This window comes from Cervus canadensis, chromosome 7 (genome assembly GCF_019320065.1).
Source record: "Cervus canadensis isolate Bull #8, Minnesota chromosome 7, ASM1932006v1, whole genome shotgun sequence".
NCBI classification, from domain to species: domain Eukaryota; kingdom Metazoa; phylum Chordata; class Mammalia; order Artiodactyla; family Cervidae; genus Cervus; species Cervus canadensis.
The window spans coordinates 90125236-90138448 of record NC_057392.1 but is presented as its reverse complement, the minus strand read 5'-3'; the positions used below and the strand labels follow the sequence as shown (position 1 = coordinate 90138448).

Sequence of the window (13213 nt, the reverse complement as noted above, 5' to 3'; positions counted from 1 at the left end):
AGCTCTCACTGTTTGCAGATGACATGATACTGTACATAGAAAACCCTAAACATAGTATCAGGAAATTACTAGAGCTAATCAGTGAATTTAGCAGTTTCAGGATACAAAATCAATACACAGAAATCACTTGCATTTCTATATACTAACAATGAAAAATCAGAGAGAAATTAAGCAATCAATCCCATTCACCATTGCAACAAAAATAATTAAATATCTAGGAGTAAACTTACCTAAGGAGATAAGAGAACTGTACACAGAAAATTATAAGACACTGATGAAAGAAATCAAAGATGACAAAAACAGATGGAGAGATATTCCATGTTCCTGGGTAGGAAGAATCAATATTGTGAAAAGGACTATACTATCAAATGCGATCTACAGATTCAATGAGATCCCTATCAAATTACCAATGGCATTTTTCACAGAACTAGAGCAAAAAATTTCACAATTCATATGGAAACACAAAAGACCCTGAATAGCCAAAGCAGTCTTGAGAAAGAAGCGTGGAGCTAGAGGAATCAACCTTCCTGACTTCAGGTTATACTACAAAGCTACTGTTATCAATACAGTATGATACTGGCACAAAAACAGAAATATAGACCAACGGAACAAGACAGAAAGCCCAGAAAAAAACCCATGCAGCTATGGTACTTTATTTTTGACAAAGGGGTCAAGAATATACAATGGGGCAAAGACAGCCTCTTCAATAAATGGTGCTGGGAAAACTAGACAGCTACATATAAAAGAATGAAATTAGAACACTTCCTAACACCATATACAAAGATAAACTCAAATTAAAAACCAATACAGAAGACCAGAAACTATAAAACTCTTAGAGGAAAACATAGGCAGAACACTCAGTGACATAAATCAAAGCAAGACCCTCTATGACCCACCTCCTAGAGTAATGGAAATGAAAACAAAAGTAAACAAGTGGAACCTGATTAAACTTAAAAGCTTTTGCACAGCAAAGGAAACTATAAGCAAGGTGAAAAGACAACCCTCAGAATGGATGAAAATGATAGCAAATGAAACAACTGACAAAGGATTAATTTCCAAAATATACAAGCAGCTCATACAACTCAATAACAGAAAAACAAATAACCCAATCAAAAAAATGGGAAAAAGACCTAAACAGACATTTCTCCAAAGAAGACATACAGATGGCTAACAAACACATGAAAAGATGCTCAACATCACTCATTATTAAAGAAATGCAAATCAAAACTACAATGAGATATCACCTTACACTGGTCAGAATGACCCTCATCAAAAAGTCTGCAAACAATAAATGCTGGAGAGGGTGTGGAGAAAAGGGAATGCTCTTGCACTGTTGGTGGGAATGTAAATTGATACAGCCCCTATGGAAAGTGGTATGGAGATTCCTTAAAAACTAGGAATAAAACCACCATATGACCCAGCAATCCCACTCCTAGGCATATACCCCAAGGAAACCAAAATTGAAAGATACACATGCATCCTGTTGTTCACAGCAGCACTATTTACAATAGCTAGAACATGGAAGCAACCTAGATGTCCATCGACAGAGAATGGATAAAGAAGTTTTGGTATATATATACACAATGGAATATTACTTAGCCATAAGAAGGAACATCTTTGAGTCAGTTCTAATGAGGTGGATGAACCTAGAGCCTATTATAAAGTGAAGTAAGTCAGAAAGAGAAAGACAAATATTGTATTCTAACACATACATACGGAATCTAGATCTAGAAAAATGATACTGAAGAATTTATTTACAGGGCAGCAGTGGAGAAACAGACATAGACAATAGGCTTGTGGACATGGAGAAAGGGGAGGAGAGGGTGAGATGTATGGAAATAGTAACATGGAAACTTACGTTACTATATGCAAAATAGAGAGCCAACGGGAATTTGCTGTCTGGCTCAGGACACTCAAAGAGGAGCTCTGTATCAATCTAGAGGGGTGGGATGGGGAGGGAGACGGGAGGGAGGTTCAAAAGGGAGGGGATATATGTACACCTATGGCTGATTCATGTTGAGGTTTGACAGAAAATAACAAAATTCTGTAAAGCAAATAGTCTTCAATTAAAAAATAAATTTTTAAAATAAAATAAAATTAATGATCTGAAAAAAAAAAAAAAGATCCCATAGTCTGGATGCTCCACATTTCTTTACACTATCTTAGTGAGCATCTGGGTTGTTTCCACTTTCTAGCTGTTATGAATTATGCTGCTGTGAACATTTATATGTGTTTCTGGGTGGACGTATGTTGTTAGTTTTAATGGGTATATACCTAGGAATGGAATTATTTGTTGGGTTATATGGTATCTGTATGTTTTAACTTTTTGAGGAACTACTGTTTAGACTTGTCCAAGGTGGCTGCATCATTTTATATTCCCCTTCAGCAATGTTTGAGAATTCCAGTTTCCCTACACCCTTGCCAACAGTTGTTATTATCTGTCTTCTGGGTTATAGCCGTTCAAGGGATGTGAAATGGTGTCCCATTGTGGTTATGATTTGCATTGCCCCGAGAGCTAACACATAACCCTTTTAAGAATGGCAATTCATGGAATTCCCTGGCAATCTAGTGGTTAGAATTTCAGGTTTTCACTGCTGGGGGCCCAGGTTCAATCCCTGTTCAGGGAACTAGGGTCCTACAAGCCATGCACTGTGGCAAAAAAAAAAAAAAAAAGAAAGGTAGGGGGTGATGTCGTGGGAAGATGCAGAAGAACGTGCTGCTTATGTTTAAAGTAATGTCTAAAAATAACACTATTTCCTCAGTAAACCTGCTGTAGCACTTACATGTTCTGGCAGTTCAGAGCTGCTGTAATCAGAGGAAACATCCACACTGGAGAGAAATGTTCTTAGGTCGCTCCCACAGAATTCACACTTGGGCGATACTTCCTCCTCTTCTTCCTTCAGAGAGGAGAGAAAAAAATGAAGATATGCCCACATGGAGGCCCAGAGCCTCTCAGAGCAGAAGAAGCCAGAGCCCTGGGCAGGGTCAGCAAATCTACACTTCAAAGAGTGTGGCTGGAGAAGAGAGCTGGCCAATCAGCTGCCGCCACCCCGAACCCAGACCAGTGTCAAGGCCCGTCTCGGAAGACCTGAAAGGTCTCCCTGGGGTTCAGGTGGAACCAGCCCTGCCCAGGGACCAGTGCAGAGACAGCTCTGTGGAAGGGAGTCCCCAAGGCCTTCCTCAAGCTCAGGCCCATCTCTGGGTGTCAGGGGAAGAAAGCTCAATACAAGCTCTTGTGCTTCAGAAAAAGGAAGGTGCTGCGTTTGCAATGCAAGAGACCTGGTTCGATCCCTGGGTCGGCAATATCCCCTGTAGAAAGGAATGGCCACCCACTCCAGTATTCTTGCCTGGAGAATTCCATGGACAAAGGAACCTGGTGGGCTATAGTCCATGGGGTTGCAAAGAGTTGGACATGACTGCGCGATTAACACTTATGTTTGAAGAAAGAATTTCTTTCTTCAAGAAAGAATTTACATTACATGATGTATTTAATGTGTCACCGTGCATTAGAATTGCTTAGTTCAACGTGCTGCACAAAATAACAGTGAACACCAACCACGCTGTTGCATCCACAGGGCCTTCCTGTCAACTCCTGCACGCATATCTGTGCTGCTCTGCTTCAACTGTTGGTGAATCTTATTTTCAGCAAATAAGGCTGTACCTTTAGTGTGCCCCAGAAGAAGTAATCAAGGAGGTTCCAGTCTGGGGAGTGTGCAGCTCTCCGCACAAGTCCGAATTTGGAAATAATCATACTGCCGGTCAGTCCCTGACCTCTTTGGCCAAGCAAGGTGGTGTGTATCCTGTCGGAATGACTAAGGTGACCTCTCCCTTGCCCAGCAAAAGCAGACATTAACTGGTCACTTACCACTATTAAATACAGCGAATGCTCACTGTGCTTCCTGGCTTATGGCCATTGTTACAGGTTGCACTGTGTTCCCCCAAAGGCTATACTGATCCTAACCCCTGATACCTGTGACTGTGGCCTGACTTAGAATGGGGTTTCTGAAGATGTAATGAAGTTAAGAGGAGGTCATCTGGGTGGGCAGTGAAGCAATATGACTGGTATCCTTGGAGAAGTGGGGCATCTGGACACAGACACACGCTGTGACAGCCAAGGCAGAGACTACCGTGACGCGGCCGCAAGCCAAGGAATGCCGATGGCTGATGTTCGGAAGAGGCAAGAAGGGGCTCTCCCAGGCTGGACTTGTTGACACTTTGACTTTGGACTTTCAGCCTTCAGAATTGTGAGACAGTACTTTTCTGTCGCCATAAGCCACCCAGTTTCTGGCTTTTTGTTACAGAAGCCCTAGGAAATGAACACAGCCACCCTAAACACTATTCCAAGTAAGTGAGCTCTTAGCCTGCTTTTTTTTTTTTAAAGTAAGTTCACTGTTTGGACTTCCCTGGCAGTCCAGTTGTTAAGACTTTGCCTTCTAAAGCAGAAAGTGTGGATTTCAGCCCTGGTTGGGGAACTAAGATTGCACATGCCTCTTGGCCAAAAAACCAAGACATAAAACAGAAACAATTCTGTAACAAGTTCAATAACAACTTTAAAAATGGCCCACATCAAAAAAAAAAATCTTAAAAAAAAGTATGTTCAATATCTTTTGTGCAAATCATCTTGTGCCTTTTTACATCATTTATGACAGAAATTAAAAAAATGTAAATGAAAATTACCTTGAACTTAATGCCTAAATTGGAACTCTCTTGTTTGAATGTCAGAATAGATGGTGGCCCGATGCTGGGTAATGTTCTCAGAGAGGGCTCAAAGAGTGTTATGAAGTCTTCCTTAAACTAAATTTTAAAAAGAGAGAAAGAAAAAAAAGGAAGATTGAATCAGTGATTTTTACCATGAGTATGGTGTACTAGTTGGGTTGATAAACATCTCTTACCTCCAGTTCACATAAAATCCTTAGTTTTTGTTCTTCTGGGTTAATTATCCATTTTGCTGAAGAAAAAAAAAAGAGATTTAGAAGGAAAGTTTAAAACTTTTATGCAGTGTAGTTTGAAAACCATTTTCTGTAAAGTCCTAGCCCATCTCACACACACACACACACACACACACACACACACACACAGAGTCTAAATGCCCTGAAACCCTCCCTTCCCCACCTTCTTACCTATATTCTACTTTTTATTGGAATGTAATTGCTTTACAATGTTGCATTAGTTTCTGCTGTATTCTTAGGGGAGCTCTTTTCTAAAGGGGTTGGAAGCAGTCCAAATTAAGGCAGGCTCCCTAAGGGCAGTTTGTCTTTGTCAGAAGGGGGGGGGGGAGGGTTGATGCCAGACATCCAGTTACCTCTTAACTTAGATGCTAGATTTTCAGGTACATCCTCCGTCTTTACAGAGGGCACTTCCTTCTCTGAAAAAAGAGTGTACATTTGTCAATCAGTCCTAACAAAGGAGGAAAGAAATCTCATAGAAAAGAAAATATGCCTGTGCCCTAATTGTGTTTATCTTTGAATGTTTTTCCTTTTCCCAAGTAACATTTTATCAACAAAAAGTAACAAACAGAGGAGGCGCACCACTAATGAAACACATTAAAAAATGTTTCCTGGGGCTTCCTAGGTGGCACTAGTGGTAAAGAACCTGCCTGCCAATGCAGGAGACGTAAAAGATGTTTCCTTGCTGCTTTTGAGTCTCAGAATACTACATGAATGCACATTTTACTTGGTTATAATCATGGTTTGCAGACCCTTTTGTGTTCTGCCTTTTAAGCATACCATTCTGTCTAATTTATGCAAAAGATTCTTCAGCTAGAGGAGTGCTGGGCTGGGGTCGAGGAGTAGTTCCCCATTCAAAACAGTGAACTAAACCACCAGGATAATTCCCTCTGCAGATTCCAGGGCAATTCTGGGAATGGAAAAGATAGTCATCAACACACAAGCCACTTGGAGTAAATGTCTAGAAGGTTAAGCAAATGAGATTGGCATGATGAAAAACCAAATCAGAACAACCCACAATGGGACAGAGGTGAAGGGAGAGGGTGGGCCCATTTTCCCAGTACAGCCAGAGCTGGTGCTGGAGAGAGATGGGTGTCAGAGGATGAGACCCTTCCTAAGTGGTGGTGGTGGTTTAGTCGCTAAGTCGTGTCCGACTCTTGCGACTGCATGGACTGTAGCCTGCCAGGCTCCTCTGTCCATGGGGATTCTCCAGACAAGAATACTGGAATGGGTAGCCATTTCCTATGACAGCCTCCAGTCATGCCTTCAGATTTCAGTTTCTCATACACAAAATGATGGGACTGGGTTTTATAGTCTCTGAGTTCTCTCCCACTGTAGATTTTACAGGTCTCAGTTCAGTTCAGTTCAGTCGCTCAGTCGTGTCCGACTCTTTGTGACCCCGTGAATCTCAGCACGCCAGGCCTCCCTGTCAATCACCAACTCCCAGAGTCCACCCAAACCCATGTCCATTGAGTTGGTGACGCCATCCAGCCATCTCATCCTCTGTCGTCCCTTTCTCCTCCGGCCTTCAACCTTTCCCAGCATCAGGGTCTTTTCCAACGAGTCTATACATTGACAGTAACCAATTAGAAAATATAATAGGAAAAAAAATTCCAATTGTTACATCAATAAAACACAACTGCAAAACACCTCAGAGTAAATTAATTAGAGCTGCAAATAAGTTCTCTATTAAATGGAACTATAAAAGAAGATATGAAAAAAATTGAAAATGTACGCTAGGCTCCTGTTGTTAAAGTAATCAAACAAGGAAACTATTAGATGAGGCGGCTCTAATAATGCCTTGGTAGCCAACTGTTAGCAAAAGGGAAACCTAAGCCAGAGTCAAGGTTAATGCCTCAAGGTTAAGAACAGCTAACTGCAAACAGCCAACTGGGCTTTCCCAGAGAATGCAACCTTAAGCAATAGCCAATCAAATACCTTCCTTGGTTTGCTCCTTCGACTTCTCTATAAAAACCTCTCCAGAGCGCTCCTTTGCGGAGTGCTCCTAACCATACCCGGTTTAGCGCTGGCCAATTCCAATCCATATCTGCTCGAATAAACTCTTAAACTCTAAAGAAATGGAAAATGTCTCAGTTTATCTTTTAATGCTGCAAAGCAAGATCAAAAAGTCAACTTGTCCAATTCCACTGAAAAACCTCATCGCGATTACTTGGACTATATAGATTAATTCGGGAATAATTAACAAGTTTTCTAATAGCAGGTTTAATGTTATATTAACATGTGATATTAATTCTACATCTGATTTTTATGTTAGATTATGTCAGTCCTCTGGGCAGACCCTCCAGTGACTTCGGACTTCATTCTCTTTGAATAAGATCTGGTCCTCACCATCTCTCTGACTTTATTACCTAGCATTCACTTCCTTCCTCACTCCACTGCAGCCACTCTGGCTGCCTCCTTGTTTTAGAGGGAAGCGCGTGCTCTTCCCTATGCCTGGAACACTCTTTCCCCGGAGATCATCATCACTCTCACACTTCCTTGAGGTCTGTACTCAAATACTTCAGCTTCTCGGAGAAGATTTCTCTGACCGTCCTATGTAAACTTTCACCCATCTGTCCAGCATTTCCCACCCCTCTGCCTCCTTTATTTTTCTCCTTAGCACTTACATCATCTAAGCCATTGTGCATTTACTTGCTTTGTGTATTATTTATGTCACGATCACCTTCACCTCCACCTTCAACGCTTTAATAGAAGACCACTGAGACAGGGGTTTGTCTGCTTTATTCATTGCTGTGACGCTAGAATAGGAAACTGACCTATGACAGGTACTTGGTATGTGCTCAGTAAACATCTGATGAACACATGATCCAACATACAACAAATAATAAAGTTTAAAGGAAAGGCTATTCATAATGATGACTTCTGAGGCATTTACTGGGTAAGTTAAAAACTTAATGTTCCCATTATATTTTTCTTAATGGTTTGATGTTTAAAAAACAGCATGCATATGCTACTTCTATAATAAAAAATAGAGATATGTATCAAAATATGATGGCAGATTATGTCTTGATGTGAACACAGGTGCTACCATTTACTAAAAGACTCAGTGCCAAGGAGTTTCAACGCTGAATCTCATTTTGATCTTGATAATGGTCCTATGAGACAAGGCTTATTATGGCCAATAGAGGAAGAAGGAGAGTCAATGAGTTAGTCAGTTAACTGACTTGTCTAGTTGTCAGGGTGTTAGTTTGTGTTGGTGCTGGGGTTTAATTCTACCTCCCCTGGTCGCCTACTCCCATGCTCTTTCCAGCATGCAATCCCACCTCCCAGGAAAAGCTTCAGAACCAAAGCACTCACTGGGCTTCTCCATGTCAGTTAATTCCTGAAGCCAACTTTCTTCTGTTTGTATCGATGCTGGAACTTTTGGATGCAGACTGTAATAGATAGCCCTGAAATTTAGACAAAATGCTTGTTTTCAGTATACCTAGAGCGTTCTTAGCAGTCCTTTTAAATCTGGTACATTTAACAATCAAATAACAAATGTCCCTAGAAGACCCTGATTTCTTTTTTATTGGAAATGTTTGCTTCCATTCTTATGTCTTCAGTTAAGTCAGGCATACTGTGTTAGAGTCGTATCCATTCTTTGCAAAGTACTTCTTTCTAAATCTTAGAGGCTCCCAATACCGTATTATTTCTAAGAGAGTAAATTACGGCCCCTGTATCTGTGCTGTGTGTCAGTATTGTTGGCGTTGGCAATGATGATATGTGTGTTCAAACATTTATTTGAATTTAAATTAGAACACACCGCTCGTTTTAAAATAGCTGTAAAACAATCCAGTCTTTTTAAAGGGCTGAAGTTAAATGTATTGTAATTAAGCATTCTGTATTCATCCCACAAGCATTGTGGAGCTGAATCAGTCAGTTAACATTGACATAACGGGAAGTAGGAATTTACTGACTAGCTAACATGACTGTTACTGGTAACAAGTAAATAGTAACAATTGCTTTTCAAACTCCTTTGCCTCTTTGAATGTAAGGTGGTTTTTTGTTTGTTTGTTTGTTTTGCCGTAATTTGCTGGCTCTTCTAAAAATATCAAACAAAATTTTCCCAAAGAGTGTAGTCAACGTTAGGACTGTTCCTTTTTCACCTTTCTCGGTTCTCTCATGTCTCCACCTCCCTTTTTGGAAGCCTTGTTTCCGGCACACTGCGTGTTTTAATTCTGAAATGACTATGCTGTAATGGCTGGGGAACTGCTCTGCTGAAGCCACTCCATCTGGGGGAGTCCTGTTTGTCTAACTTCTCAGGGAAACGAGTGATGAGACCAAGAGTGAAGGAACATGGAAGAAATTTTAAGACAGGCAAGAACTCAGAAATTTGACTATCCATGAGATCAACACAAAATAATTACCTAAGGAACTTTCTCCAGCAAAAAGAAGAGGAATAAAAAGAAAAAAAAGCAATATGGAAAACAAGAAACTATGGCCAGTAGCCCAATTCAGAAAAATTGAAGACAGCTAAAAACAACCAAGAGTTCAGAAGCTCTCCTTTTAGGAGCCAAGTTTTATGGACATAGGATTTCATTTTCTTGTACATGCATGCAGTCCCAGTATTGGTTTCTTAGCAAGAAATTATGAGTATTGGTTATTGGTTTTCAACTTTTAGAATCAACTTGCACCAAAAGCACTAAGAACTAATAAATCAATAAAAGTAAAGTAACATGACTTTATATGACTATATTATATATTTTAATAAAATCTGTTAAATAATTTGTTGTTTATTGGGAAAGGAAAGGGTAAGAGGAGAGAAGGAAGTAGAAGTTCATTAAGGTGTTAATTTTTTAAAAGAGTTAGTAGTCACTAAAATTGATAAATCAAGAAGTAGAGATTTAAATACTTTAAAGTCCTAAAGGTTGCTAAGTCACTTCAGTCGTGTCTGACTGTGCGACCCCATCCCTGGGATTCTCCAGGCAAGAGCACTGGAGTGGGTTGCCATTTCCTTCTCCAATGCATAAAAGTGAAAAGTGAAAGTGAAGTCGCTCAGTCATGTCTGACTCTTCAGGACCCCATGGACTGCAGCCTACCAGGCTCCTCCGTCCATGGGATTTTCCAGGAAAATTAAAAATAATATAACTACTGAAAGTGGAGAGGAGGGAAGTGGTGTGAGTTACATTCCTCAGCTTTCATGATGGGAGGTCAGTAGCTATGTTAAAAATTAATAAATCAAGTCATGAAAATGTACTATTTAAATTATACTGGAAACAAAGCAAACTGTTAATAGTATGTTAACTCTGGTGAGTGGAAGAGGGAACAGAGAGGGGTACATAAATCTACAGATAATAAGCCAGAGATGGGCAAGGACCCTGTCTCTATCTGCTCCAAAGTGTCTAACAGTGTAGATTAAAAATTTAAAGTAGATATATTAGTTGCAAATACCCTGGATGATCTTACTCTACCTTCCTGACATGTTCATCCCAAAAGGAAACATCATTTTCAAAAAATAATAAGATTAAAACCGAAAACAATTTCTTACCTATCTAAATTCATTTCAGACATGTCTTTCCTAAATGTCTGAAATATTCTAGGAAAACCTGTTGAATACAACACAAAACAATTTAGTCATTCCATTTGAATCAATGGTTCTCAAAAGGTCAATTTTGCCCCCTAGGAAACATTTCGCAATATCTAAAGACATTTTGACAATTTTTGATTGTCACAAAGCCTGGCAGGGGCTAACTGGCAGAGTCGGACGTAGACAGGGATGCTGTTAAATATACTATAATGCCAAGTACAGTCCCTCCTCCTGCCCTCAACACACTCAGCCCCAGCAAAGAATGATCCAGACCAAAATGTCAATACTGGGGGATGGACGAAATCTACTCTAAGTAACTGCTCCGCCTCCAAGTGGCTGGAGTGGTTTCAGTACAGGAAGTTAGGCACAGATGTGAACTGTTTATTTTGGGGGGTGGGGAGGGGCTGGGGAGGCAGGGCTGTTTCAATTGCAGAGCATCCTTAAAGCACGACTCCCTCCCCTTCCTCGTGGTATGAGAGAGAGGCGGGAGGGCAGAATGAATCTGAGAGAGAGGACACGGTCACTGAATGCCCTCGTTAAAAGCGAGCACTCTGTACAGTGCTGCCTGTTTCCTGTTTTAGGAGCATGCTTCCCCTTCATTCTAAACTGTGAACCATCACAGCCGCTCAGCCAAGTGTCTTTGATAGAAGGGACTGAGACAGGGGTGTATGCGAAGTGGTGAGTGTATTTGGAAACTGACACCCCGTAGACGAAGGTTCTAGAGTGGCTGGACCAGCTCTCCCCTAGGGATCGGGAAGCCTTAGAGGAAAGGGCTCGGCGTGGGGGGCGGTACTTTTTTGGGAGGAGATGCTGGAGGGGGCGCTCTCGGTGGGCACAGACGTCTGGCTCCACCCCGACAGGCTCGGCGTGCTGAGCGTCAGCGTTGGGCTCAGGCTGGGGCTGACGATGCTGACTAAGCGGGCGCGACGCCAGCCTTCCTCATTGGCATCTCCGAGGTCCCAAAACTTCCAGAAGTACTCCTCGCTGAGCCTCGCAAAGATCTCCAGCTCCTTCTCCAGGTCCGCCCCCTCCTGCTGCTCCTCTTCCTCCCCCTCCTCCTTCTCCTCCTCCACCTTCTCCTCTTCTTCCTCCTCCTCCTCTTCCTCCACGTCCACCTCCTGCTCCTCCTCCTCCTCCTCGTGGTCCTGCTCCTTCTCCGGCTTTCCGACGCTGCGTTGCGAGTCCATGTTAGCCGTGGCGGGCGGGAAGCAGGATCCCCGCTAGCACAAAGGACGCCGGCGGGTCCAGGCCCGGGGGGCGCGCCGCCTTCTGTGCGTCCGTCTCCCTGGACAACCGCCCGCAGTTCTGCCGCGAGCCTGGAGATTAAAGTCGCAGGATTTCTTTGGTTAGAAACTGGAGGCCTGTTCGCAGTTTGGTAGGGGGCCCCGTCATGTCAATGTATGACAAAAACCACTACAATATTGTAAAAATAAAATAAAATAAATGCTAAGTTAAAAAAAAAAGAAAACATCAATATAAGCCATAGAAAAGGAATCCTTCTAGTTATATTGTTAAGAATTCTATTCCATGCACTAAATTAAAATTAACCATTTAAAAAAGTAAGAATAAAATAAAACTAACCATTTAAAATTAAAAAAAAAAAAAGTGTCAGGACCCCTCAGCCGCGAGGACTGGCGCTGAGGGGGAGCGGCCGACCGGGAGGGTGGCCAGGACCCCTGCAGGTTCCTCTGGCATCTGCGTTCTGGACTGCTTCGGGAAATTCTAGCGGCCTGCTGCGACCTGATCCTCCTTGCTAATCTCTCAGCTCATTTGGAGCCAGTCTTTAAAAAAGTTTTTTAATTAAAAAAAAAAAAAAATGGAGAAGGAAATGGCAACCCACTCCAGTATTCTTGCCTGGGAAATCCCATGGACAGAGGAGCCTGGCAGGCTACAGTCCATGGGGTCGCAAAGAGTCAGAGACGATTCAGTAACTAAACAACACAATAAGGGAAAATAATTTGAAAAATTATATATAAAAAAAAAGAAAAAAAAAAAAAAAGGAGGTATAGTTGACTTAAAATACTGTATTAATTTCCAGTGTACAACACGATTCGATATTTTTGTAGAACATACTCCATTTTAATTTATTATAAAATATTGGGAGGCTAGTTTTTGGAGCTGGGGAGGGAGAGTGGCTACGACCGATGGACACCCATAAGGCCACGTGGTATTGCTGATGCCAGGGTTTGGTTTTGGAGTCACAGGTGCTTGTTGGAGCTTATGATAAAACTTTATTTACAAAAGCTGGCACCGGTCCACCGTGGTAGTTTGCTGGTTTGATGTTTTTAAAGCACTGCCTTAACTGTGGGCTTCCCAGATGGTGCTAGTGGTAAAGAACCTCCTGCCAATGCAAGAGACATAAGAGAGTTTCCATCCCTGGGTGGGGAAGATCCCCTGAAGGAGGTCATGGCAACCCTCTCCAGTATTCTCGTCTGGAGAATCCCATGGACAGAGGGACCTGGCAGGCTACAGTATATAGGGTCACAAAGAGTCGGACATGACTGAAACGACTTAGCATGCACACCTTAAATATTGTTTATCTTGATTGTGAGATTTTTTTTTTTTTTTTGATTGTGAGATTTTTGATGCCACTTATATTTTGCCACTGAGGTGAGTGCCTTGCTGTAGTCCGGGGCCTGATTGATGCTTGTTCTACCCATCCATCCACACAGGGGGTGGACAAGGCCTGAGGCATTTTACCACCAAGGCATCTCCTGTGGCTTTGCTTTCAGCTCAT

The 13213-nt window shown here is 41.9% G+C and overlaps 1 protein-coding gene across 1 annotated transcript in view; it reads right to left on the bottom strand.

Moving 5' to 3' along the window:
* The window catches only part of ERICH6 (glutamate rich 6), a 44832-nt gene extending 33169 nt beyond the window's left edge, over positions 1 to 11663 (bottom strand). The window contains exons 1-7 of the mRNA XM_043473401.1: positions 11270 to 11663; positions 10438 to 10495; positions 8265 to 8356; positions 5303 to 5365; positions 4893 to 4948; positions 4678 to 4794; positions 2784 to 2897 (exon numbers count right to left, since the gene is read on the bottom strand). Coding sequence (XP_043329336.1) covers positions 2784 to 2897; positions 4678 to 4794; positions 4893 to 4948; positions 5303 to 5365; positions 8265 to 8356; positions 10438 to 10495; positions 11270 to 11663 — 894 coding nt within the window. The remainder of the gene's footprint in view (positions 1 to 2783; positions 2898 to 4677; positions 4795 to 4892; positions 4949 to 5302; positions 5366 to 8264; positions 8357 to 10437; positions 10496 to 11269) is intronic.
* Positions 11664 to 13213: the final 1550 nt, after the last annotated feature.